At 36.9% G+C, this 21,810-nt stretch overlaps 3 protein-coding genes across 8 annotated transcripts; 2 read left to right on the forward strand and 1 right to left on the reverse strand.

Annotated features, from left to right (window-relative positions):
- Positions 1-471: 471 nt before the first annotated feature.
- On the reverse strand, positions 472-9,340 carry LOC137951681 (COP1-interactive protein 1). Of its 6 annotated transcripts, none has more exons than XM_068798520.1 (10): positions 9,207-9,340; positions 9,014-9,107; positions 8,128-8,287; positions 7,256-7,378; positions 2,674-5,922; positions 2,326-2,568; positions 2,098-2,256; positions 1,672-1,830; positions 1,400-1,540; positions 472-909 (listed from the first exon to the last, which is right to left on the reverse strand). In XM_068798520.1, exons 4-10 carry the CDS (start codon positions 7,349-7,351, stop codon positions 667-669), a joined length of 4,290 nt encoding a protein of 1,429 aa, XP_068654621.1. In that variant the 5' UTR covers positions 7,352-7,378; positions 8,128-8,287; positions 9,014-9,107; positions 9,207-9,340; the 3' UTR covers positions 472-666. The 6 variants fall into 6 exon arrangements, with proteins under 6 accessions (XP_068654621.1, XP_068654622.1, XP_068654620.1 ...); XM_068798521.1 differs by having other exon boundaries at positions 9,001-9,107; XM_068798519.1 differs by lacking the exon at positions 8,128-8,287 and having other exon boundaries at positions 9,221-9,340.
- Positions 9,341-11,556: 2,216 nt separating this feature from the next.
- Positions 11,557-15,628, forward strand: LOC137951682 (pentatricopeptide repeat-containing protein At2g35130). The gene is made up of 8 exons (XM_068798523.1): positions 11,557-11,789; positions 12,368-12,567; positions 12,660-12,892; positions 13,027-13,276; positions 13,780-13,925; positions 14,039-14,244; positions 14,339-14,463; positions 14,845-15,628. Coding segments are annotated over exons 1-8 (1,809 nt in total). The 5' UTR covers positions 11,557-11,787; the 3' UTR covers positions 15,492-15,628.
- Positions 15,629-18,457: 2,829 nt separating this feature from the next.
- Positions 18,458-21,064, forward strand: LOC137951934 (glycine cleavage system H protein 2, mitochondrial-like). Its single transcript, XM_068798929.1, has 4 exons — positions 18,458-18,578; positions 19,850-19,938; positions 20,027-20,197; positions 20,610-21,064. Exons 1-4 carry the CDS (start codon positions 18,503-18,505, stop codon positions 20,736-20,738), a joined length of 465 nt encoding a protein of 154 aa, XP_068655030.1. The 5' UTR covers positions 18,458-18,502; the 3' UTR covers positions 20,739-21,064.
- Positions 21,065-21,810: the final 746 nt, after the last annotated feature.

Raw genomic sequence — 21,810 nt, forward strand, 5'->3', positions numbered from 1 at the left:
GGGATGAGGATTTCCTATGATAAAAAAAAATGGTTGTCACAATAAAAATACTTAAAAAAGTGTTTGAACAGTCAAACATAAAATACGCAAAGCCATTAAGTACACCAATTACAAGTCAATTAAAGTTAACTTCTCAATAATGTTTTTCAAGTAAGAAAGAGAACAAAGAAATAGAGAAAATTTCCAAGACCTCTGCGGCAGTGGTTTGCACTAAAACTAAATATTGCCTTTGCAGTTGGTGTTGCTAATAGATTTCTCGTAAATCGAGATAAAAAACATTGGGTTATAATTAAGTAGATCCCCTTATGTATCTCATAGGGTTTACTAGGTTGTGTTTACCTTGGGGGTTTAAAACCTACATTGAAAGGTTTTACCGATGCAGATTGGATAAGTAACTTAGATTGAATAAAGTTCACTTCAGGATATACTTGTTTACTTTTGCGGGGGAAGCTATTTCTTGGCAATCCAAGCTGCAAAAATTTATTTATTTTTCTATAATAAAGGCTGAGTATATTTGCCAATCCACAAGGGGAGGGAACGAAAAAAAAAACAAATTCCCACCCCAGACCAATATCAACCTATCAAAATAAGCAGTAAATTTTCCTCACTACACAATATTGAATAAAAATTACAGAAAAAACGAAAAACAAAAATGCATGACATAGACTAATAGCGCTTTCCTAGAATCACTCCAATGATCACCGAAACTAGAGCCACTCCCAGTATTAATTTGAAGTTCATGGCTGAAGAAGATGAATCCAGTGTTTGAGTAGAAGTTGCAGAAGAACCTGTGGCTTGGGTACCTTCCGTTCTTTTCTTACTCTTCCTTTTCTGAGGAGTTGAAATGGTTGGTTCAAAGTCTCTAGATTTCATTTCTACCCCCTCCTTCAATTCAGCGTGGTCTTTAGCCTGTAATTGATGAAACAACTTTATCAGAAACTATTTCTCAAAGGGTCAATCACGAACAAAAAGATAATTTATCTAGCAACCGCAATATGGATATAATTTGATAACATCAGCCTTCGTGTAAATATAGAGACATTAAGCAACATTAAATACTGCAAGAACAAGAAAATCAGCCAAATTTCCAAAGCTTTTCTTTTTCTTGCTCAAAAAGAAACTGGAGTTGGAATTTTTTATACCATTTCACTATTTTAAAATTTTCCTTTTTGTGAAGAATGTCCACATTTAAGAGTTTGAATATCCTTACAGCTGGAATCAGTAAAAACATGATCCATTTTAGTTCATCATTAGACTCTAGCATATCTATTTGATTCATAGTTGGTTCTATTTAAAGATAAAAATCACTGTTAAAAATGAAGACCTACTGAAGATTTCTGCATAATCTGTTTCAACAAACTCCTAAAATGAGAATAAAAAAAATAAAAAATGTAATCACCTGCTCAGACTTTGAGTTTGCTAACTTCAGCTGGTTCTCAAGTTCCTCAATCTTCTTTGGTAGTTCTGAAGTCTGACTTAATTTCAACTTCGTTTCCCCCAACTCAGCTTGTACAGCAGCCAGCTTCTTCACTTCCACCTCCTGCATGAGGTAAGCAGACCAAGAAAGTTTAAGAACGAAGGTTTTAGTCTTCAGTGGAAATAAAGCTGCGTCATTTTGGAATGAAAGATAAGATGGTCAGCTACAAGCAACTCACTAAGTAGAAAACTCACCTTTTCAGTAAAATTTGCATCAGTGAGTCGTAATTTCTGTTCAAGCTCTTCCACCTGCTTTTGTAGTAGCATGGTTTGCTCATGCTTTGCCTCAAGTTCAGCAAGTGAATGTCTCACAGAAGCATCACGTTCAGATTGTTTTCTTGACTCTGCTTCTTTCTGTTAGGAACAAAATTTATCACACTAATGTTGTTTCCTAGGGAATTACCCATAATTAATGAAAAACATTAACATTCCATAAGTACATAATCAATTTCGGTTTAAAAATAGAACAAAAATTGGCATTCACAGTTTAGTGTTTGTTAATTTGCAAAATTTTCCTTTTTTCTTTGAGGGAACAAAAAGATCATTTACATTTTTAGCCTTAGGTTGAGATAAAAAGTTGCCATATAAGTCAAAGAGGTAAGAACTTGATATAAAAGGGACCTGTTCAGATATGGTGGCTCGAGCAAGATTGAAGTCCTCCTGGAGTTGCATCAACTGCTCAGCCAAACGATCTCTTTCTTCCAGTTTTCTGGCTTGCTCCTCCACTTGGGAACTTATTCCTGCCTCCTTTTCAGCTGCTGCCACCTTGATGCTTTCCACCTACAAAACCAGTCAAAATATAAGATACCTCCAAATTGCAACAAGAAGATGCAAATATGACTCCTGTACCTCTTCTTTGAATCCGGTTTCAACCAATATCAACTGTTGCTCAAGTTCAACTACACGATTTTGCATCAAGGATTGTGCTGAAATACTAAGTTTGAGACCTTCCACATCAGCTATCAAAGCCTCTTCCTTTGACTTTTGCTCCTTTAGTTGTACTTCCAATTGAGCAATAGCATTTTGATATTCTTCATTCGCATGTTGATACTTTCTGGTGAGAAGACCGTTCTCTTCAATCAGAGAAGACACCTGCAAGAACATCTACTTGTAAGGACATTCCTAATTTCGGAAATCAGCTAACATTCATTAATCAAAACAGTTTCTAGAAAAGCCAAAAGGGAAAGAGAAAGGAACCTGGGATTCTAATCTTTGTCCTTCAGCAGCAAGCTGCTGGGTTAAATCTTCTATTATCTTCTTTGAGGAGTGAAGCTGTTCTACTGTTTCCTCCTTCTCAACGAGGATATTGTGCAAACTTGACTGTAAGTCACTCACCTTATTCTCATAGGTAGCTAAGTCTTGGGTAAGCTTCAAGTTAGTCTCAGCTAAACCTTCATTTTCTCTTTCTATTCGAACACTCTTGCTTTCAAGTTCTTTCACAGTTCCTTCAAAATTCTTGAGATTCGATAAAGCAAATTGTAGCTCAACCGTTCGACTTTCATTGGCAAGGGCTGCTTTGCCTGCCTGCTCTTCATAAGTTCTTAACTGAGTCTCCACTGCTTGCAGCTTCTCACTTAATTCAATGGCTTCAGCATCTCTCTGCCCGAATTTCTCAGTCACTTCATTTAGTTGTGACTCTGCATCTTTAATACTGGCCTCCATCACAGATTGAGCTTCTGTGGCCCTTGAGTATTGATCTGTTAAATCTGTTATAGATTTCATATGGGAAACCAGTTTTTCATGTGTATCTTCTTTTTCTGTAAGAGCAGACCTCAGAAGTTCTTCAAGCTCATGGATCCTACTCTGATGGGATTCTAACTCCAGCTTGAGTGCACGGTTTGTTTCAGCCAAGACCTCACTTTCTGCCAAAGATTGTCCAGCATTGTCTTCCAACTCTAAGACCCTGCTTTTTAGTTCATTAGCAGTGGTTTCAAGAGAAGCCAATTTACCAGAGTTTTCTTCCAGTTGTGATTGGAGGGATGCCTCTCTTTCAGCAGCCATTTCCATCTGTTCTTTGTATATAACCACTTGATCATCAAGAGACTTCAGTTTTTCATACAAATCTTTAGCTTCCAAATCTCTTTGAGCAAGGGTCACTGTTGCTTCCTGAAGTTTCAGCTCTGAGTCTTTGGTTAGGGACTCATGCAACAACTCTAGCTCTGAGCTTCTTGCAGTAGCTTGCTCAATGACATTCGCCTGTTGTTCCAGTTGTTCTTCGGCAGATTTAAGCTTTTCCACTACCTGCCTCTCTTGAATACCAGATGACTCAAGATCTTTTTCAATGCCTTCCAATTTATCATTGGTCACTTTCAATTCATTTTGCAACACCTGCAAGAGAGTTTCACTTTCGGAAAGTTTTTCATTAGCACTCTTTGCTGCATCTTCATATTTTCTCTTTTCTTCTTCTAGAACATTCAAGATCTCCGTCAGTTCCTGCTCTTTCTTCTGAGAGGTTTGAAGAGCAATTTCAATACTGGATGCCTTTGCTTGAAAAGCCTCCAATTCATCTCCTAGCTCAGATAACTTGACCGAATATTTTCTTGATTCTGCTTCTATGTCCCCATACTTTGTTTCTGAGATCTTTATCTGATCTTCAAGTTCCTGAATCCTGTAATTTGCAGTTTGCAGCAGCATCTCCAATTCAGACACATTTTTCCTAGAATCCTCGACTTTGGTGCTGGATAGTTGGATCAAGTCTTCCAATTCAAGGCTGCGCTGGTGGGTTGTGTGGGCACGATCCTCATGTACAGCACATTTATCTGCAAGACCCTTCAACTCCTGCTCAAGCTGTGAGTTCTTCAATGACGACTCGGCCAGGGTAGAATCAAATTGTACAATCTTTTCTTCATAATCTTTTAATAGGGCTTTCAGCTGTGCGCTTTCACCCTCGGCCCCTTGTACAACAGCCACAAGTTCTGCAATTTTCTCGTTCAACTCTTTTAGTTCTCTGTCAGCATCACTGTTTTTCAACTCTGCAAAATTTAATTTTTGCAGAAGTTCCAAATTTTTCTGTTCTTCAGACAATAAACGCACCTCTATCGCCCTAAGTTGTGACTTTACCTCCTCGTCTGCTGCAGCAGAAGCTCGAACTATGTCCTCCAGTTCAAGGTTTCTTTGTGTAGCCGTCGCAGCAACAGTGCCCGATTCCTTTTGAACTTCCTCAAGAGATTTAAATTTCTCTTCTAGTTCTGCATTTTGAGACAGAGCTTGAGAGAGAAGCCCATCTGCTTCGGAGAATTTGTCATCTGAAAGCTTCAACTTTGACTCAAGATCACCACATAACTCCTTCAACTGTGAAACATTATTCCTTAAGTCACCCAATTCTGCTTCAAGAGTTTTTTTCTCTTCAGATGCTGCTGCAAGTTCTTCCTGCAAACTTGTAATCACTGAGTCTTGACTTTTAAGGCTGACTTCAACTGATTCCCTTTTCTGTATTTCTCCTTGAAGCTTTAACTCAATGTCCTCCAAGCTAGAAACTTTTGACTGGAGTTCTTCTTTAGTCGATGAGAAGAGGTTCTCTAATGCTTGGATATCTTCCTTCATCCTAGCTTCAGAAGCTTTGTGCAGATTCAGTTCTTGGGTCAGTTCACTCGTAACAGCTTGCCCAGAAGCTATTTTCTGCTCCAAGTCCAAAATATGGGATTTTGAAAGCTCCAGCTCGGCCTGAACTTCAGAAAGCTTCATATTGGTAGTTTGGAGCGCTTCTTCTACTTTTTGATTTTCAGCAATCTTCTCATATAAGCCTTTTAGCTCTTCCTGCAGAGAAGCCATCTGGTCCTCCTTTTCTTTCGCACTCTGTTTTGCCAGTTCTAACAGCCTCTCGAACTCCAGAGCCTTCTGGCTCTCAGATTCAGCATGCGAACCACTTTGGTTATGAAGTTCCTCGAACTTCCTTGCTTCAACTGCCGAGGACTGAAGCTCTTCTTCTAGCGCTTGCATCTTTTTTCTTGAGCTTTCTAACTCTGCTGACAACCCGTCAAATGCTACTTTCACGTCCGTCAGCTCCTTGTGCTTGGATTCCTGATCTCCCAAAGCATCTTGAAGTGCCGTGTGCTTTAAAACGTTCCTTTGTTCAACTTCCTCAATAAGTTCCTGCAATCTCTTTAGACTAAGCTCAAGTTCCGCACAGTGCTTTTCCCTCTCGTCCAACTTTTCTTTTGTGACATCAGCCTCGTCCTTCAATCGTGCTCTCTCAGTTTCAGAATTCTTCAATTCTTTGGCCACTCGTTCAAGTTCATCCCCAACAGTTTTCACCTTCTCTTGTGCTTTCAATAAGTCTACCTCGACCAACGAACTGCTCGAGCTCTGCTCCATGGAAGTTGCAATTTCTCCCTTATCAACCTCCGCTGTAGGTTCCTTCTCTACTTTAATGAATTCTCCATCCAAAGCAGTTTCTTCTACTTGGTGAAACCCTCCATTTGATAAAGTTTGCTCCTCACCTTCTACCTGTACAAATGGGAATTTGCTCGAGTTCTCACTCAAGTTGAAAAAACCAACGTACTTTCATAAACACAACGACTAATTAGTTCGGATCTGCAGGACGGGTTGGTCCAGCTAAAATAGCTTCCTATCAATCATTTAGCCCAGCCTGGTCCACGTGGCACTACTAGCATCGTGGCAAGAAGGGGTTCATCAATATACGTATTCTCATAATAAATCACACAAAAGGGGAGGTGGTTAGTCCACAATGAACTTGAAAGTGAAGATTTCAATTCATCTTAAATGAATTGATTTAACTTTAACTCATCCTTGGGTGTTAGTATATTCAAGTGCACTAGAAAACAAATTTTAATGTTAATGCTCCAAAATGAAAAATATGATATAAACAAGAGAATCGATAACTTTTTTTTAATATATTTAAATAGAACATATGCCTAAACAAATAATTAACCAAAATAAACATGGTTACTATACTTATAAGTGATTTAATGTTAGTATTAAAATATATTAATAAACTAATTAATAAAATATTATATTATATTACTTAATGATTACAATTTATTATAAATTAATATAATAATTATGTGTGATTAGAATAAATTATAAAATAATAATAATAATAACATAAGTGAATATAATAAAGAAATAAATTATTTTTTAATAACATAACATATATTTTAACATTAAAAACCACTAATTTAATGTAGTAATAAAAAATTAATATAATAAATAAATATATACATATATTATTTTATCAATAACATAATATATATTTTTACGTATCATTAATTAATAATATATTGTCACAAAATTTAAAACCATTGGTTTAATTAATTATAGCAATGGGATAATTAAACCAAAATAATTTATTAAATATTTATTTTAACAATATTTTAATTATAACTATTAAATCACTAATTTAATACACTAATTATAAAATGCATATATTGAATAAATAAATAAAATTATTTTATAAATAAAAAATATGGATTATTAGTTTCCTAACTTAGGAAAAATTAAACCACTTCGTCTTCCTCACAACGCTGATAAAGGCGGGTCAACGGGCCAGCGCGCAATAGTGACCGAGGCAACCCTCTGACGGTACGCCGAAAGGGAGAAGAGAGGGAAGCCGAGAGAGAGAGAAGAGTGGTCAGGAAGCTATGCAACAAAGACTCGACCTCCCGTGCTTTGCAACGGAGGTCGAGAGGGAGAGGGAGAGCAGGAGGGAAATGAAGTGAAAATCATTCAACACTAACAGCCTAATCTAATGAACTTAGTAATGCGAGAGTAATTCAAGTGCACTTCATTTGGGACCCCCCAAAAAATAAGTGATGAATACCTTGACTGGTAGCAAGTTTGGGTCTGAGCCAGTTTCTGAAGCTTCGACTCCTTTTGACTGAACTTCAACTGCATTGGATTGAGTCTCTTCTTCCATGCCTTCAATATTCTACAACCAAATATCCTGAAGTTGCAAAAACATCCTTTTAAAATTTAAACTAAGATAACTAAGGTTAACTATATCAAAAGAAATTAGAAAAATTAATCTATTTACAAGAATGCATCTATTTTGTTTTATTTATAACATTATTATCTTTATCTCATTAATAAAAATAACAATATATTAAACAATAAATATAAAATAAGAAAAATAAACTTTAAATGAAATTCAATTTCAATGATAAAAATAAATATTATTACACTTAAAATATATGAATTTAAGTTCATACTTATTTTTTCCCATAATGCATTTACCGTCAAAGCGTTTGTGTCTTCAAGTATTATGGAACGCACAGAATCGAATCAGCTGAAAAATTCCAAAGGCACTGCTTGATAAAAAAAAATAAAAATTATAGTTTTTACGCTTTACTAGTGGCTAATGCCTAACAGATTCCATCTTCGCAAGTAGAACCACGAAAACGAGACGTTTGGACCGACCTATTTACTGCTTATTACTTAACAAATGTAACTTGGGCCCGCTACACGTTGGGGTCCCTTGGCCCCACACATGTCACGTGCCAGTACAAGATTCTCAACTTGGCCGAGTCCGAGCCCGGCGGTTCATGACCTTGGATTCCTCCGGATCCGGAGAGTCCAACCCGCCGTCGGGACGATCAAAATACATACAGATTCCCGACGGAGCTTTGGCCTTTAGAAACTTTCGGAGAAACAACTCATTCCTCAAGCGAGATCATGTCTGAAGCTTTTTCCTACCGAATAAAAAGGTCTGAAATATTCAGAGAATTTGGTGATTTGGTGCTTTCGTCTAAACCAGCACGACTTAGAAGACAACGACGCCGCATCTTCTATGCATTTTTTTGGAAAACCATCACGAATGGACCGAACCGAAAACTCTTCCGTGGCCCTTCACCGGCTGAAAAATAATCCGATCGCCGGTGATTTTTGCAGTGACAAAAACATAAAATAGAAACTGGAGAAATGAAAATACTAGAGAAACTAATCAGATCCGAAGTTCGAAAATGAAAATACGAAAGAGAAGATCATTGCCGATGAAAATAGGAAATTGCTACCCAGACGAATTTATACCTAACTTGGGATATCTATTCTAAGCAGACTCATCTTGTTAGCCTATATGATCAGAGTAATTAGATTTTTTTGTGAGTTAAAACGTTCAAGTTGAGCTTCACATAAAGTCAAGTACAAAATCCAGAGCACGCTTTCCGGCCTGGTTCTACTACTGGGACAAAGAGTTGGTAAAGCAGACTTCACTGCATCTTCACCAATCTGTTTGGACAAAGTAGAGGCTTTTTTTCCGTCAAAAGATCTGAAAACTTCCAGTATCAATTTAAATCATTCGGATGAAATCAAAAGAAAATAGACCAAGCACATCATAATAAAAGCCAATCGCAGCGAGTTTCCAAGTGAAATTCCAGACCGGCAAAGTGCAAAGCTTACCAATATGGAAACGAAAGCTAACATCTACTGCAGTTCTAAACTTTAAAAAACAAAAAAAAAATTGAAAAAGAATCAGATCCAAAAAATGCAGTGGCTCAAAATGACCAAGCAAATCAATCGATCAAAGTGGAAGTAAACTAAAAACGCAAAGAAAAAAAAAAAACAGAGTACCTCGAAACAGTACCTCTTCGCTTAAGATCGCGATTCACCGACCGGATTTCTCCAAATCCAGAAAATCAAAGAGAAATATCAAGATCGGGAACAACGCCGCAGAGATTCTGAAACGACACACAAATCAAAAAACAACAACAACTAGTAAAAACCAGGAGCTACTTCGTCAATGAATCAAAAGGAAACAAACAGAAGAAAACATAAACCTGTAAAATCTTGCCTATGATGAACGATATACAGACAATTTTGGAGAGCGGATGATCTGTTTCCGGTGTCTGTTTTTTTTTTTTTTTTTTTTCTTGACGAAATCGATGGGTGAGAGGAAAGCGGAGAGAGAAGAGAGATTCTGCTGTATTAGTAGCAAAGAGTGCTGGAAGTGGACCCCGGAGAGGGCAGTCCGGTGAGGCGTCGAGAAAAAAACGCTCGAATGTAGAGTTTATTACCAAATAGCCACCATGTACCTTCTAGAGGGGCGCCGAGTCTTACACACTCGCTCTTACGCCAAACTTTCGTTTTTTGAATTTTTTTCAAAAAATTATTGGATTCTAGTCTTTATATATTAAGAGGAAGATTTGAACCTAAAAAATAACTAATTTCTGTTAGAAAATGAGTATTTAGATTTGACGTAATTTGCATGAGTGGGTAGGGGTAATTTTGGAAATGCGGGTGAAAAGGCCGTCGAAGTCGACCCCACATTGGCCGACCAAACCGCCCTTGCCGCGAGTTGGGCAGGACGTCGACTGCGTCCAGAAAGAAAAAGACATTTTCGCTTTTTATTCTTTTCTACTAAAAGAATTAAGCTTTCATTTGTGGTGGCTTCTGCTTTTATTTTGATTGTATATAAATTTATTCCTCTCTGAGAATCTCTTTTTCCCTTTCGGCCATGGTTTTATAACTCGGCGAGTTAACTCTGAATTTAGCATTGTTGCAAATTTTGACGGGATCGGTACTGGGTTCGGGTGGGTTTATGCTAGCTTTCCGAGTCTCCGACTCTCTGTTCATTTTTTTGTTAATGGCGGAAATTCCAGATTAAAAAAAAGGGAATAGAGGGTCTTCTACTTTCCCTTGCGATAACCCAGTGGAAAAGGCTTTCCCATTCTTGTTGATGGTGGGACATCACGTTTGGCAGAGGGAGCCCAGAGTCACGAGTCAACTCGGAAACACGAGAAACCGTCAATTTAGCCTTATCCCAGAAGTCGCCGTCGCCGGCTTTCCCCCGTCTTTGACTGGAGACGGCTGCTTTTATTTCCATGTCAATTGTTTACAGACAAGTCAATTCCATTGGCAAATTGTTCAAGTTATCCTGGCCGTCCATTTGTGGGCCCAAAGAGGTTATTAAAAAAGTAGAGTGGACCGAAAGTGTCGTATTATCAATAGCAAAGACGTGGGCCGTGGGAGCCCGTAGATGGCCGTCCAAACTGGTTGTTCATCACCATTCACCACTAAGCAAGCTGGGCAGGGGTTATAAAAAACGCTCTTTAAAAGACTTTTATGTCAACTAGTGAGGAAATATTTAAATTATTTATTAATATTTAATATTTATATTAGATATTAGATTTTACTTTAATGGCTATTAAATATGGATGTGAAAATTAAATTTTTTATATTTATCACTTAACCAATATTTACATTAAAAATATATTATTTATCATCATATTCTTATATTTTAGATATATTTAAATAAATTATAATAATTAAATGAATGTAATATATAAAGTTTTCTCTTAGGACCTCGTGTGAACTCTCTCACTCTACGTTTCTAAAACTTCAATGGAAATTATGTTAAAAATACAAATAAGGTGGGCCCCACCACACCTAGGGGTGGCATCGAGTCTAGTCGAATCCGAACTTGTTTATGTTCGAGCTTAGTTTTATTTAAATATTTCAACTGTGAGTTCAAACCTAATAATTTTAACCAAGTTCAAGCTGAGCTCGAGCTTCAACATTTATTTAAAATTTTTTAAAAAATATATGTCAAATAAATTGTATAGTGGCGCTCGTGAAGATCTATCGTCGAGGATGATGACTACAACGGAAACAGAGGAGAAGGCAAATGAGGGGAGGAAGAAAACGAATCAAGCAACGGTAAAGGTAATTGGCGAGCACTTGTCGATGGCGACAAAGGCGGCCACAACAGCAGATGGGAGGGGCTACTCCAAATCCCGACTCTCGAGCCACCGGCTCGCAAGCTTTTGAACCGAACCATGGTTCGGTCAAGCTCAACTTGTTAACAGCCGGAAAAGAAGCTATGTTTTTTATTTCTTTTTTCTAACAAAAAATCCTCTGCAAAAAATCCTCTGTCTCTCTCTGTTGCTCGGCTGCTTGCCAGCTGTCGCGTCTACGGCTACTTAACCTCTAGCGCCAAAAGAATTTTAGCGAAGGTGACTTCTCATTGGAGGAGTTGGGAAAAAATTAAAATTAAAGTGATTGCAGTAAAAGTAGGAAATCTGACCATGTTCGCTCCCGTTGCTTCCCTCCAGTTCGTCTGAGGATTACGTTCTAGTTTAAAGTCTGGCCTCAGTTCTCTTTCGTCATTTCTCGACCAAGTATAAAATCTTCAGTGGTTGAGAGCAGAGTTACTCAACCAGATATTTGCCTTTTTCATCTATACTTTTTCTATGAGCTACACGCAAAGATATTTTCGCTCTTATCTTCTCAAATTTATCCGTTCTCCACTTCATAGCCCTGAATTGTCGAGTGCTTCTCAAAACCCACTTCCGACTTTTTCATCAATCATATCTCTTGTATAGATGGCTCTCATTTCGTTCAATTTCTTCTCGTAAGTCCATGTAAGTGTCAACTGCTTTTGTTTGTCTGCTGTTCCAAGAACTTGGTATATTCAGTGGGAGTGAATACGTATATTGAGTGGTGTAATTTTTGGTTTCACTTCCTGTTTCTATTCTTTCTCGTTGGTGTTCATGGACGATTGCTTCAATTAAGAAAATGGGTTGTCATTGGAATGTGATGAGTTTCTACATTAAAGGGTGTAATTTTGTTTTTTTCTTGTTTCTGTTTCTTTCTCGTTGCTTTTCATGGATGGTTGCTTCAATTAAGAAAATGGGTTGTTACTGAAACGTGAACTAATCTCTCTATTTTAAACGGTATAATTTTGTTTTCGTTAAATCTTTCTGTTTCTTTCTTTTTGGTTTTCATGTATGATTGTTTCAATTAAGAAAGTGAGCTGTCTCTGGATTCGAATTCCTGCATTATGAAGCACATTTTGTCACGGTTTTCTTGTTTTTGTGCAGTCTCTGGAAAGTGGCATACCGTTCTCTTTCATGAAATGAGTTCTTGAAGTTGTTAAGCACGAAGTGAGTTTGATAATCTTAGGCTTTTATGTTTCAATGTTGTTGGTTTGACTTATTAGGTTAGCGGTTGAATCCGCACGGAGTCTCCATTACGTTGATTCAAGTTGCAAAATTGCTGGTTTTCGCTGTACGAGCAGTTTCAGTAGGAAAGAGCAGAACTCCTCTGGCACATTTGACAAGCCCAAGCATGAAAGCTTTTTTCTTGACAAACGAGGCATTCTGAGAAGCTTCAACAACAAAAGGTTGTCCAGGAAAAAAGGTAACTGAATGTTGTATGTTGTCCATCATGAGATCTTGTCTCTTTTTCCCCATGAACTAAAGTTTTATTATTCATAAACTATCTGTGATCAGGTGGCTCCCTCAGGGGACGAGGATGGAAATATGGATCTGGTTTTGTAGATGGCGTATTTCCTGTTTTAAGTCCCTTGGCACAAGAGCTGTTGAAATTTCTACAGAAGGAAAGGAATGTGAACAAAATTGGGGCTTCTTTAGATTCTTTATCTCATACTCATACAACCTGGGATGACCTTATTAATGTGGCTGTGCAACTTCGTCTCAATAAGCAATGGGATTCTATAGTGTCTGTAAGAAATTACTGAAAATCTTTATATTCAGCCTGCATATTTGGTACCCTTACCAGCTCTATTTGAATGTTTTGCAATTATATGTATTAGCTATGGATTGAATTTGGTTGAAACATTGTTAAACATTCATCCAGCTCTGTGAATGGATACTGTACAAGAGCACCTTCAAGCCTGATGTTCTCTGCTACAATTTACTAATAGATGCCTATGGACGGAAGAATCAACATAACAAGGCAGAGTCAGTTTACCTACAACTTGTTGAAGCTCATTGTGCTCCCACCGAAGACACTTATGCTCTTCTGGTACGAGCCTATAGCACATCAGGTCTTCCAGAAAAGGCAGAGGCTGTTCTTGCTGAAATGCGAAAAAATGGGGCTCCTTCAAGTATGCTCGTAACTATCATAATCGTCTAGTATAACTTCTGCTAGGATTAATCAATGAATATTTTCTCCTCATCCTGTTTAGGACTACGTATAGGAACAGATGATACTGAAATGTATATTACACTTATCTTAGCAGTGACATAAGTTCTCTAGCAAGATGACTGACTGTCTGCTACATTTTGGGTAGTTATCAATAGGTATGAGCCTGTTGCACTGGCAAAGTCCTAAACTTTAAGCCAAACAATGAACTCAGCTTTTGATCGACTTTTTTTCACCGTTACCTGATTTTAAGGTTTTCTCAGTGCAAATTGTACCACTCCAATTCCATAGATAAAATACAGAGTTGAAAGCATCCAATTAGACCCACATAAACTGGGCCAGCTAAGCTGAGTTGTCGTTTGTGTTGCTAATACATTTCAGATTTCTTACCAAAAGCTTGGCAGTTTTGTGTCGATGATTTGGTTTGTAATGTATTTATGTGGGAACGACCTCAATCTTACTCAGGTACAATTGTCTACAATGCTTATATCGATGGTTTAATGAAGGGAAACAACACTGAGAAGGCACTGGAGATTATCCAGAAAATGAAGAAAGAACGGTGCCAGCCATCTACTGAAACATATACAATGTTGATAAATATATATGGAAAGGTGTTGAAGTAGCTTGACTTCATGTAGTTTTTCCATTTTGGAAATGCTTCTCTGTTTCATAAGATTAGTTATTTTGTGATATGAATTTGATTTCATGTTATCTGCTTTTGCAGACACATCAATCTTATAAAGCCCTTAAGGTATTCCATGAAATGAAAAATGAGAGATGCAAGCCTAATATCTGTGCATATACTGCTCTTATAAATGCCTTTGCAAGGGAAGGGCTTTGTGAGAAAGCAGAAGAGATATTTGAAGAGTTGCAAGAGGCTGGGCATGAGCCTGATGTTTATACTTACAATGCCCTCATGGAGGCTTACAGGTTGACAGTGGACTTAAGCTATGCTCACTAAGAAATCCCTTTTGGTACCATGTCCATGTGAGACTAATTGGTTACACTGTTTTCCATTTAACAGTCGTGCCGGTTATCCTTATGGCTCCGCAGAAATATTCTCTCTCATGCAACATATGGGATGTGAACCTGATAGAGCTTCATATAATATCATGGTGGACGCATATGGCAGAGCTGGTCTTCATGAAGGTACTTAGGTTAGAAAAGGTCCAAACAAGACAATATATTTCGCATAGGAAACTTAGCTTTCATATCAGTTCAACTGCGGGTTTCTAAAACCTCTCGGACAAGTGTCTCCTTTTATATGTCTAATTTTGTTGTTCTTGTCCGTTGCATCTTCCATTTTTCAAAGTACCTGTGATGGGTCTGGCTGAAGTTTGACCTGTTGAAGCTTAATTCTAAATACGTGATGTCAAATTTACTTGAATTTTGAAGTAGTTCCTGCTAATGTCAAAATTTTGTTTGGAGAAGTCCACATTAACAATGTCTATATGTACTAGTTGAAAAGCTTTAATGGAACAAGTTGCATTAACTGTGCAGCATGGTTTACATCTCTTTTCTGTTCTGTAGATGCACAGGCGATGTTTGATGAACTAAAGTGGCGTGGCATGATACCAACACTGAAATCCCATTTGCTATTACTTTCAGCCTACTCCAAAAATGGGAATGTCTCAAAATGTGAGGAGATCATGAAGCAAATGCAGAATTCAGGGCTTAAACCAGACACCTACATTTTGAACAACATGCTCAACACGTATGGGCGGATGGGCCAGTTAGATAAAATGGAGGAGGTTTTGCATGTTATGCAGAAGAGCATCCAGAAGCCAGACATTAGCACCTACAACATTTTGATCAACATATATGGAAGAGCAGGATTTTTTGACAGGATGGAGGAGCTGTTTGAATCAATTCCCAGCAAGAATTTGCAACCAGATGTAGTGACCTGGACGTCAAGGCTTGGGGCTTACTCCAGAAAGAAACAGTACAAGAAATGCTTGGAACTCTTTGAAGAAATGATTGATAGTGGTTGCTACCCAGATGGTGGGACTGCAAGCGTCCTGCTTTCTGCCTGCTCCAACAATGACCAGATTGAGCAGGTTACTACTGTTATTAGAACAATGCATAAGGAGTCAAGAGCAATGCTCCCACTATCATGTGACAAAATGTGCCCTCCTATTAGCCATATCCCCAAGGCAAATATAATATGCTTCAACTGATACGTGATCCATAATTACTGACATGTGACACAAATAAGTGATATACCCACCACTGACTTTAATATCAAGGGTGGATGTTTGTTTTTATATGTATCAGACACCCTACAATAGGATACCTATCGATATGATCCCATATTGGCAGATACATCTCATTTGTTTACCGTAAGTGCAGGGAATTTGAATACACTTTCGCCCATGTATGATATGTGTGGAATTGCACCTTCTCCTACTTTTAAAATCCCATAAATATGATTACATGTATCGTATGTATTGGTGACATGTCCACCTATGCGAGTGGAGAAGAGGAGGCGAAAATCGATACATAATATGGTGACATTGTAAGAAATGAATTTCTATCCTACATCATGAAATTCATAATCAAAATGTAAACGGAAGCATGAATGCTTACCTCCAACTATGACGATCAACTATGAACTTCCAAATGCTCATTCGATATCATCAAAATTTAAACATACATTGTCATTCTTTAATCTTCGTGTATACAATTAAATAAGAGAAGACAAATATGAAATTAATAGAGTTTTTCAATTGACAAGTGCGATACAAACATAATGGGAATCTCAGTCACATAAAATTACCTAATAGAACCGAGTCTCGTGTGTTCAGTGTGTCTCTTATAAGCAATAGGTAGTAGACCTTTAGTCAACGGATCAACGATCATTAATCTAGTCCTAATGTGCTGCACAACCACTTTTTTTGCTTTGACATATTCTCGAATAACTAAATACTTAATGCCAATATGTTTACTACGACTTCCGCTCTTATTGTTTTTGGCAAAAAATGTTACATCAAAATTATTTCAATAGATCCTCAATGGCTTGGAAATTGTGTCAACAATTTCAAACCCAAAAATAAAACTCTTCAACCATACAACTTATGAAGTCGCTACAAAATCTACTTATGTGGTAGAAGTAGCAATTAAAGATTGTTTTGCACTGCTCCAATAAATGACCCCTCCAGCTAATAAGAAAACATATCTTGATGTTGACTTTCTCTAGCAAAATCATAGTTTGAATATCTTATCACCTCCAGATGATCTGATCGCCTATATGTAAGTTTGTAGTCTTTAGTCCCTTGAAGGTATGACATGACATTCTTTGCAACTCTCCAATGGTCCAACCCAAGGTTACTTTGATATCTGCCTAACATTCCCATTGCATATGCAATGTCAAGTCTTATGCAAACCTGAGCATACATTAAACTCCTAACTGCGGAAGCATACAAAATGTTTTCATTTGTTTCCTCTCTGAATCTTTTTTAGGATCTGTTCCAAACTTAATTTGTCACCTTTAACAATAGGTGCAACACCAGATGAACAATTCTTTATACAAAATCTCTCTAAAATTTTATTGATATAGGTTTCTTTAGATAATCTTAATGTCTATGACATAAGAAGCTTCACCTATATCTTTCATATCAAATTGTGTTGAGAGAATTTGTTTAACCTCATGAAGTAAACCTAAATCACTTTTAGCAAGTAGAATATCATCTACATATAGGACTAAGAAAATTATTTTGCTCTCACTAACCTTATGGTATATACATTGTATTCTCCGTAAAAATAATCAAGAGTAGAAGTTAAAAGGAGTTTAAACAACCCATCATCCAAAATGCCATTTCCAACAAGAATATTGTCTTTATACAAACGAAAGGAATTACCAAGGAAATTGAAACTAAAACCATAAGGTTTCTAGAAAATGATGGAAGTCCTTTCAAGGTCTAAAACAAAACCAACATTTAGAACAAGTTTATAAGTTCCAACTGCCTCCACATGTGAACTTATCTTGTTTCCTGAATAGATGGAAGATTCACTTTTCGTCGATTTTAGTTGGTTTAAGAAGCATTGCATGGTGTTAGCCACATGGATGTTGGTACAATGATCAATTCGTCGTATTATCAGAAACATTAACCATATTAGATTCAAAACACAATAGAGAGCTTGAAGTCTCAAACTGATCCTGAATAGCTTGAAGATATTTCTTTGCTTTGGCACAATCATGGATGGATATGTAGATACTCTTCCCAATGTGAAACTTGATAAATATCAAACTTAAACAATTAGATCGTTTTAAAGATCAAATGATGTTTTTTTAATTTGGGTATTGGATTCCATGAGCCTTGGAGGTTCATCCACTCGAAGTGTCAAGTCAAGGTCCATGCAACCCAATGATAGGAGAATTTTATCCTTCCAATCAATATAATTGTCTCCATTCATAGGAATAATAGAGGATGAATCCAAATTTAGAACAGATAAAGTTTAAATGACTATAAAATAAAAGATAAACTTACTAAAACATATAATGAAGCTAAATATTAAATATTTACTCATGTAAATAAATTCAAACAAATAAATCAAGGTGTCATTATAATCTTTCATATGGGTTTAGACTATAATACATAAGTGAGTTATATCACTTTATGATGGGATAAAAAACTTCTCTATAAAGGAATACTCTAGGCTTGTGGGTAATTGGAATTTTTGTTTTGTTTTTGAATATATTTATCTTATCCTAATTAATCACTTAAATATAACATTTACCCTGTGGGTTAAATTACTATATTTCCATGATTAATCATAATTTTTATGTCATTAACTTTATGTGACTAAGCTTAATTTCACTAGACATTTTCATAATTAAGAATATTGTGGCAATTAATTATTTATTTAAATATAAAAAAATATAAAATAAAATAATTGACTAAAATTGATACCAAATATTAATTCATTATACCAAATCGAACGACTCAGTTGCATGGTTTGGAGCGAGCGAGTCATAGCCAACTCAGTCCGAACCAACTCAGCCACATTAAAGCCCATTTTTGTATTTTTACCAATCACCAAAAGTTTCATTTTTAATTCTTTTATTTCTTGTTGTATTTTTTACTTTCTATTTTTTTGTTCTTAAAGATCTTTGTAGAGTTTGCAATGCCGTCGCCGTCCAGCACTCGCCGCTCTCTCTCACTGCAGACGGAGAAGAGAAGCACTCTCTATGGCTTCCAGGTTGTGGGCTTCAAGAGCTGCCTCTTACCTCAGAATCTCTACTTTTCAAAGAGGTTTCTCTACTGGTAATTCTTGCCCTTTCCCTCTTTCCGTCCGTTTCTGTTTCAGAACTTTGTCTCTGTCGGTATTAGTGAGAAGGACATGGATTTTGTTTCGATCTCGCTATTGGGCACATTAAAACGCTAGATCTATGTTGTATTCGTTAAGGGCTCTGTGACGTTTAATGGGTCATATTGAGTTTTTTGTGGTATAGATTTCTCTACTCGCTAGTGAACGAAATGATCGTAATATACATCTTTAGTTTCTGTTTTACCTTGTTTTCGATTGTTCTTTCATCTTTCCTTGTCCTTTTCAAAGAACCATGTTGGTAAAATGAACCTCGTTTTGCACAGATGTTGTTTAGCATTTATCGCTTATTTGAGTGTGCTAGAGATCCACGTAATGTTGGTATTGGTGTATTTATTTATTCGTTGTTCTTTTCTTCGATGCCATTATCGCATATATGGGTTATTGTGTAATCCATTTTCTTCACCGCCGTAGAAATTGAAGTTGCTGAGAAATTCAGATCTTTCTGAAGATTGTGAAATGTGGTATTATTAAGAAGAGAAAGAAAGAGTACAGGGTGGTTAAAAATTCATATTTTTTTGCTCGTTCTATGTCTTATGTGAAACAAGCGCGTCACTGTAATGTTCCTCATGCTTCCCTCTTTGTATTTTTTTTTTTTTCCTGTTTCAAAATCTGTTGGCATCAACTAGCTCTAATATCTCAGAATAAGAACAGAACCAGAGGAAAAGCCCTTTTTTAGCAAATATAATTTCTATGCCTCCAGTGTTAGGTTCCTTACTGTAATCATTGATCGTGCTTTCTCCATTGGTGTTATTCTTGAGAATAGCTCTACCACGTGTACACTTTTCTATTTGTTGCCTGGGAAACCAACTCTCCCCTGTTGAGTTTATTCTTTGATTGTGGCCCAAGTACTCAAATGATGAATTATAGAAATTTTCACCAATAAATTTCTATTAGGGGGGAAGGCAAAAGAAAGTTAGTCCTGTTATTATATTAGATTGCTCTGTATTATATTATGTAGAAAGTTCTAGCAAAGGTCCTCTGCCCATTTCACTCTAGTTAATCAGAAGTTTATTCATTTAATGATATAGGTCCTCAAAGATCCAAATGAATTTCCAGAAGTTTATTCACCCATGTTTTAGAAAACCAACTCGATTCACCTAATCATTTATGCTTCTTAAATTTGAGCATATCGAAGCATCAACATGTACTTTTATACTTCATTTCTTGTGGCTAACTTTTTACTAGGACTCTTTTTCTGGAGTTTCAGTTCTCAAGGACTTGAAATATGCTGACTCCCATGAGTGGGTAAAAATCAATGGCACATCTGCTACTATAGGAATTACAGATCATGGACAGGTTTTAAATCTCCTGTGCCTCGATAAAACTTTTGTTCTTGAAAAATTCTTTAGTTGTTTAATGCTAAATAGGTAAACTTTATGCTCAGGGTCACTTAGGGGATGTTGTTTATGTTGAATTGCCGGAAGTTGGTGCTGCAGTTGCACATGGAAGCTGTTTTGGTACAGTTGAGAGTGTGAAGGCAACCAGTGATGTTAACTCCCCTGTTTCTGGGAAAGTGATTGAAGTCAATGAGGAGCTTAGCAACTCTCCGGGCTTGGTGAGTCAATGCTTAACCCCCAAACCCTTGTGTTGGTAGTGCCTTGATTCTGAAGAGGGCAAATAAGTCTTCTAATCTTCCTATTTTTGGTAGCAATTTTTTGTTTATAATCTAATTTCAGGCAGATAACAGTTTGTCCATGTTATCTACTAACCTCAGATGCTTGTTATATTGACAGAATGAAATTGATGAAATACATCATTGAGATGTATAATCTATACCCTTTTGCTTATTTTTCTGAAATATCTGTACTCTTTTACTTATTTTTCTTCAAAGTCTGTACTATTTTGTTTATTTTTGTGAAAAAAATTAAAGGGTTTCTATGAACATGGGTAGCTTATCTGCAAAAAGAAAGGTTGTTTCTCTAGGCCATACAATGCAAGTGACACATGTGTATCTTTTTCGGCTTCAGGTCAATGCGAGCCCATATGACAGTGGATGGATCATCAAGGTGGAAATGAGTAATGCAGGAGAAGCGAATTCTTTGATGGACTCAGAGCAGTATTCGAAATTCTGCGAAGATGAGGATGTGAAACACTGAGAGTTTTGGAAACACGGTTTAAATGTATGCAGGAGATGCAGGTTTCCATTAGTTTTTTGCTCCCTTTGAGATTGTGACTACTGCACATCTGCCAACCGAAATAATGACCTTTGAAGTTTATGAGTTTTCTAGAGAATGGGGAATTTTAAGTCAGCCACTGAAATTTCAGTTTTCTGTCGTTCTTATGGTTGTACCTTGGATGGCCTTCTTGCCATCACCAGTTTATGTGGTTGTCTGAACTGGATCAATTGAAACAGTTGTACATAAATGTATGTCGAGAGTCTTGTTTCTAAATCAACCATGCCTACTGAATTTTTTTTCTGAAAGCCAGATCAACAGAAATGAAATATATACACATAATGTTTGCAACCATGAAAAGGATAGCTGCACGAGATTATCAAAATCTGCAAGTGATTATCATATAACTACTCTCTAATCTTCCACGAATGGGCTGAGGCTGAGCGAGACGCACTTTTGATTCCCTTGTAGTAATGGGACTGCAGCTTTTGCCTGTTCCAATCCTTCACAAATCTGGAGAAAAGCTTCCGTGCATCATCAGATGAAAGATCGGAGAAAAATATTCCTTTCTCTTCTTTCAACCAAGTTGAGAACTCGTTGTTCTTGGAGAAATAGTCATCACTAGATATCTCCTCAAAGTCATGTTTGCAGAGAACAAAAGAATTACAAAATACTCCACAACGTCCTCAACATTGACCGGATAGACTACAAGGGTTTTGAATACCACAATTAAATGTTAGTTAAGAGGCAAAATCAACAACCGTCTCATTAATCTGAAAGGATTCTACTTAGCAGTCTATTTCTATCTTATATATCCTCTTAAGATTGCTATAAATGTACAGTAAAATATCAATCATTTTGGGTATTCAACATAGGGAAGGGTGAACCATTACGAACGGACAGGAGAACTAACATTGCCATGTTCTCTTCAGGATATTGTTGGTCACCTAAGGTGCAGCTAGAATTATGGAGAAGTACCAACTTATGATGTTACTACCATTTTGTCCTATGATATGGAATAAAACAAAACAGTCCAGACATGAAGAAGAGAAAG

The sequence above is a fragment of the Aristolochia californica genome, unplaced genomic scaffold (genome assembly GCF_029961685.1).
Source record: "Aristolochia californica isolate CCGP_79_NKW_82.1479 unplaced genomic scaffold, dmAriCali1.0.hap1 SCAF_15, whole genome shotgun sequence".
In the NCBI taxonomy this organism is placed as follows: domain Eukaryota; kingdom Viridiplantae; phylum Streptophyta; class Magnoliopsida; order Piperales; family Aristolochiaceae; genus Aristolochia; species Aristolochia californica.

Bases quoted from the DNA above. Each gene is read 5' to 3' on its own strand.
- LOC137951681 (XM_068798519.1), bottom strand. From the start codon at position 7,351: ATGGAAGAAGAGACTCAATCCAATGCAGTTGAAGTTCAGTCAAAAGGA. The intron at 1,541-1,671 runs GTGAGTTTTCTA...TACCTCATGCAG, and splicing joins ATGCAAATTTTACTGAAAAG to GAGGTGGAAGTGAAGAAGCT. The intron at 910-1,399 runs GTGATTACATTT...CATCAATTACAG, and splicing joins CAAACTCAAAGTCTGAGCAG to GCTAAAGACCACGCTGAATT.
- LOC137951934 (XM_068798929.1), top strand. From the start codon at position 18,503: ATGGCTTCCAGGTTGTGGGCTTCAAGAGCTGCCTCTTACCTCAGAATC. The intron at 18,579-19,849 runs GTAATTCTTGCC...CTGGAGTTTCAG, and splicing joins TCAAAGAGGTTTCTCTACTG to TTCTCAAGGACTTGAAATAT. The intron at 19,939-20,026 runs GTTTTAAATCTC...CTTTATGCTCAG, and splicing joins GAATTACAGATCATGGACAG to GGTCACTTAGGGGATGTTGT.
- LOC137951682 (XM_068798523.1), top strand. The intron at 12,568-12,659 runs GTAACTGAATGT...ATCTGTGATCAG, and splicing joins AAGGTTGTCCAGGAAAAAAG to GTGGCTCCCTCAGGGGACGA. The intron at 14,245-14,338 runs GTTGACAGTGGA...TCCATTTAACAG, and splicing joins GCCCTCATGGAGGCTTACAG to TCGTGCCGGTTATCCTTATG.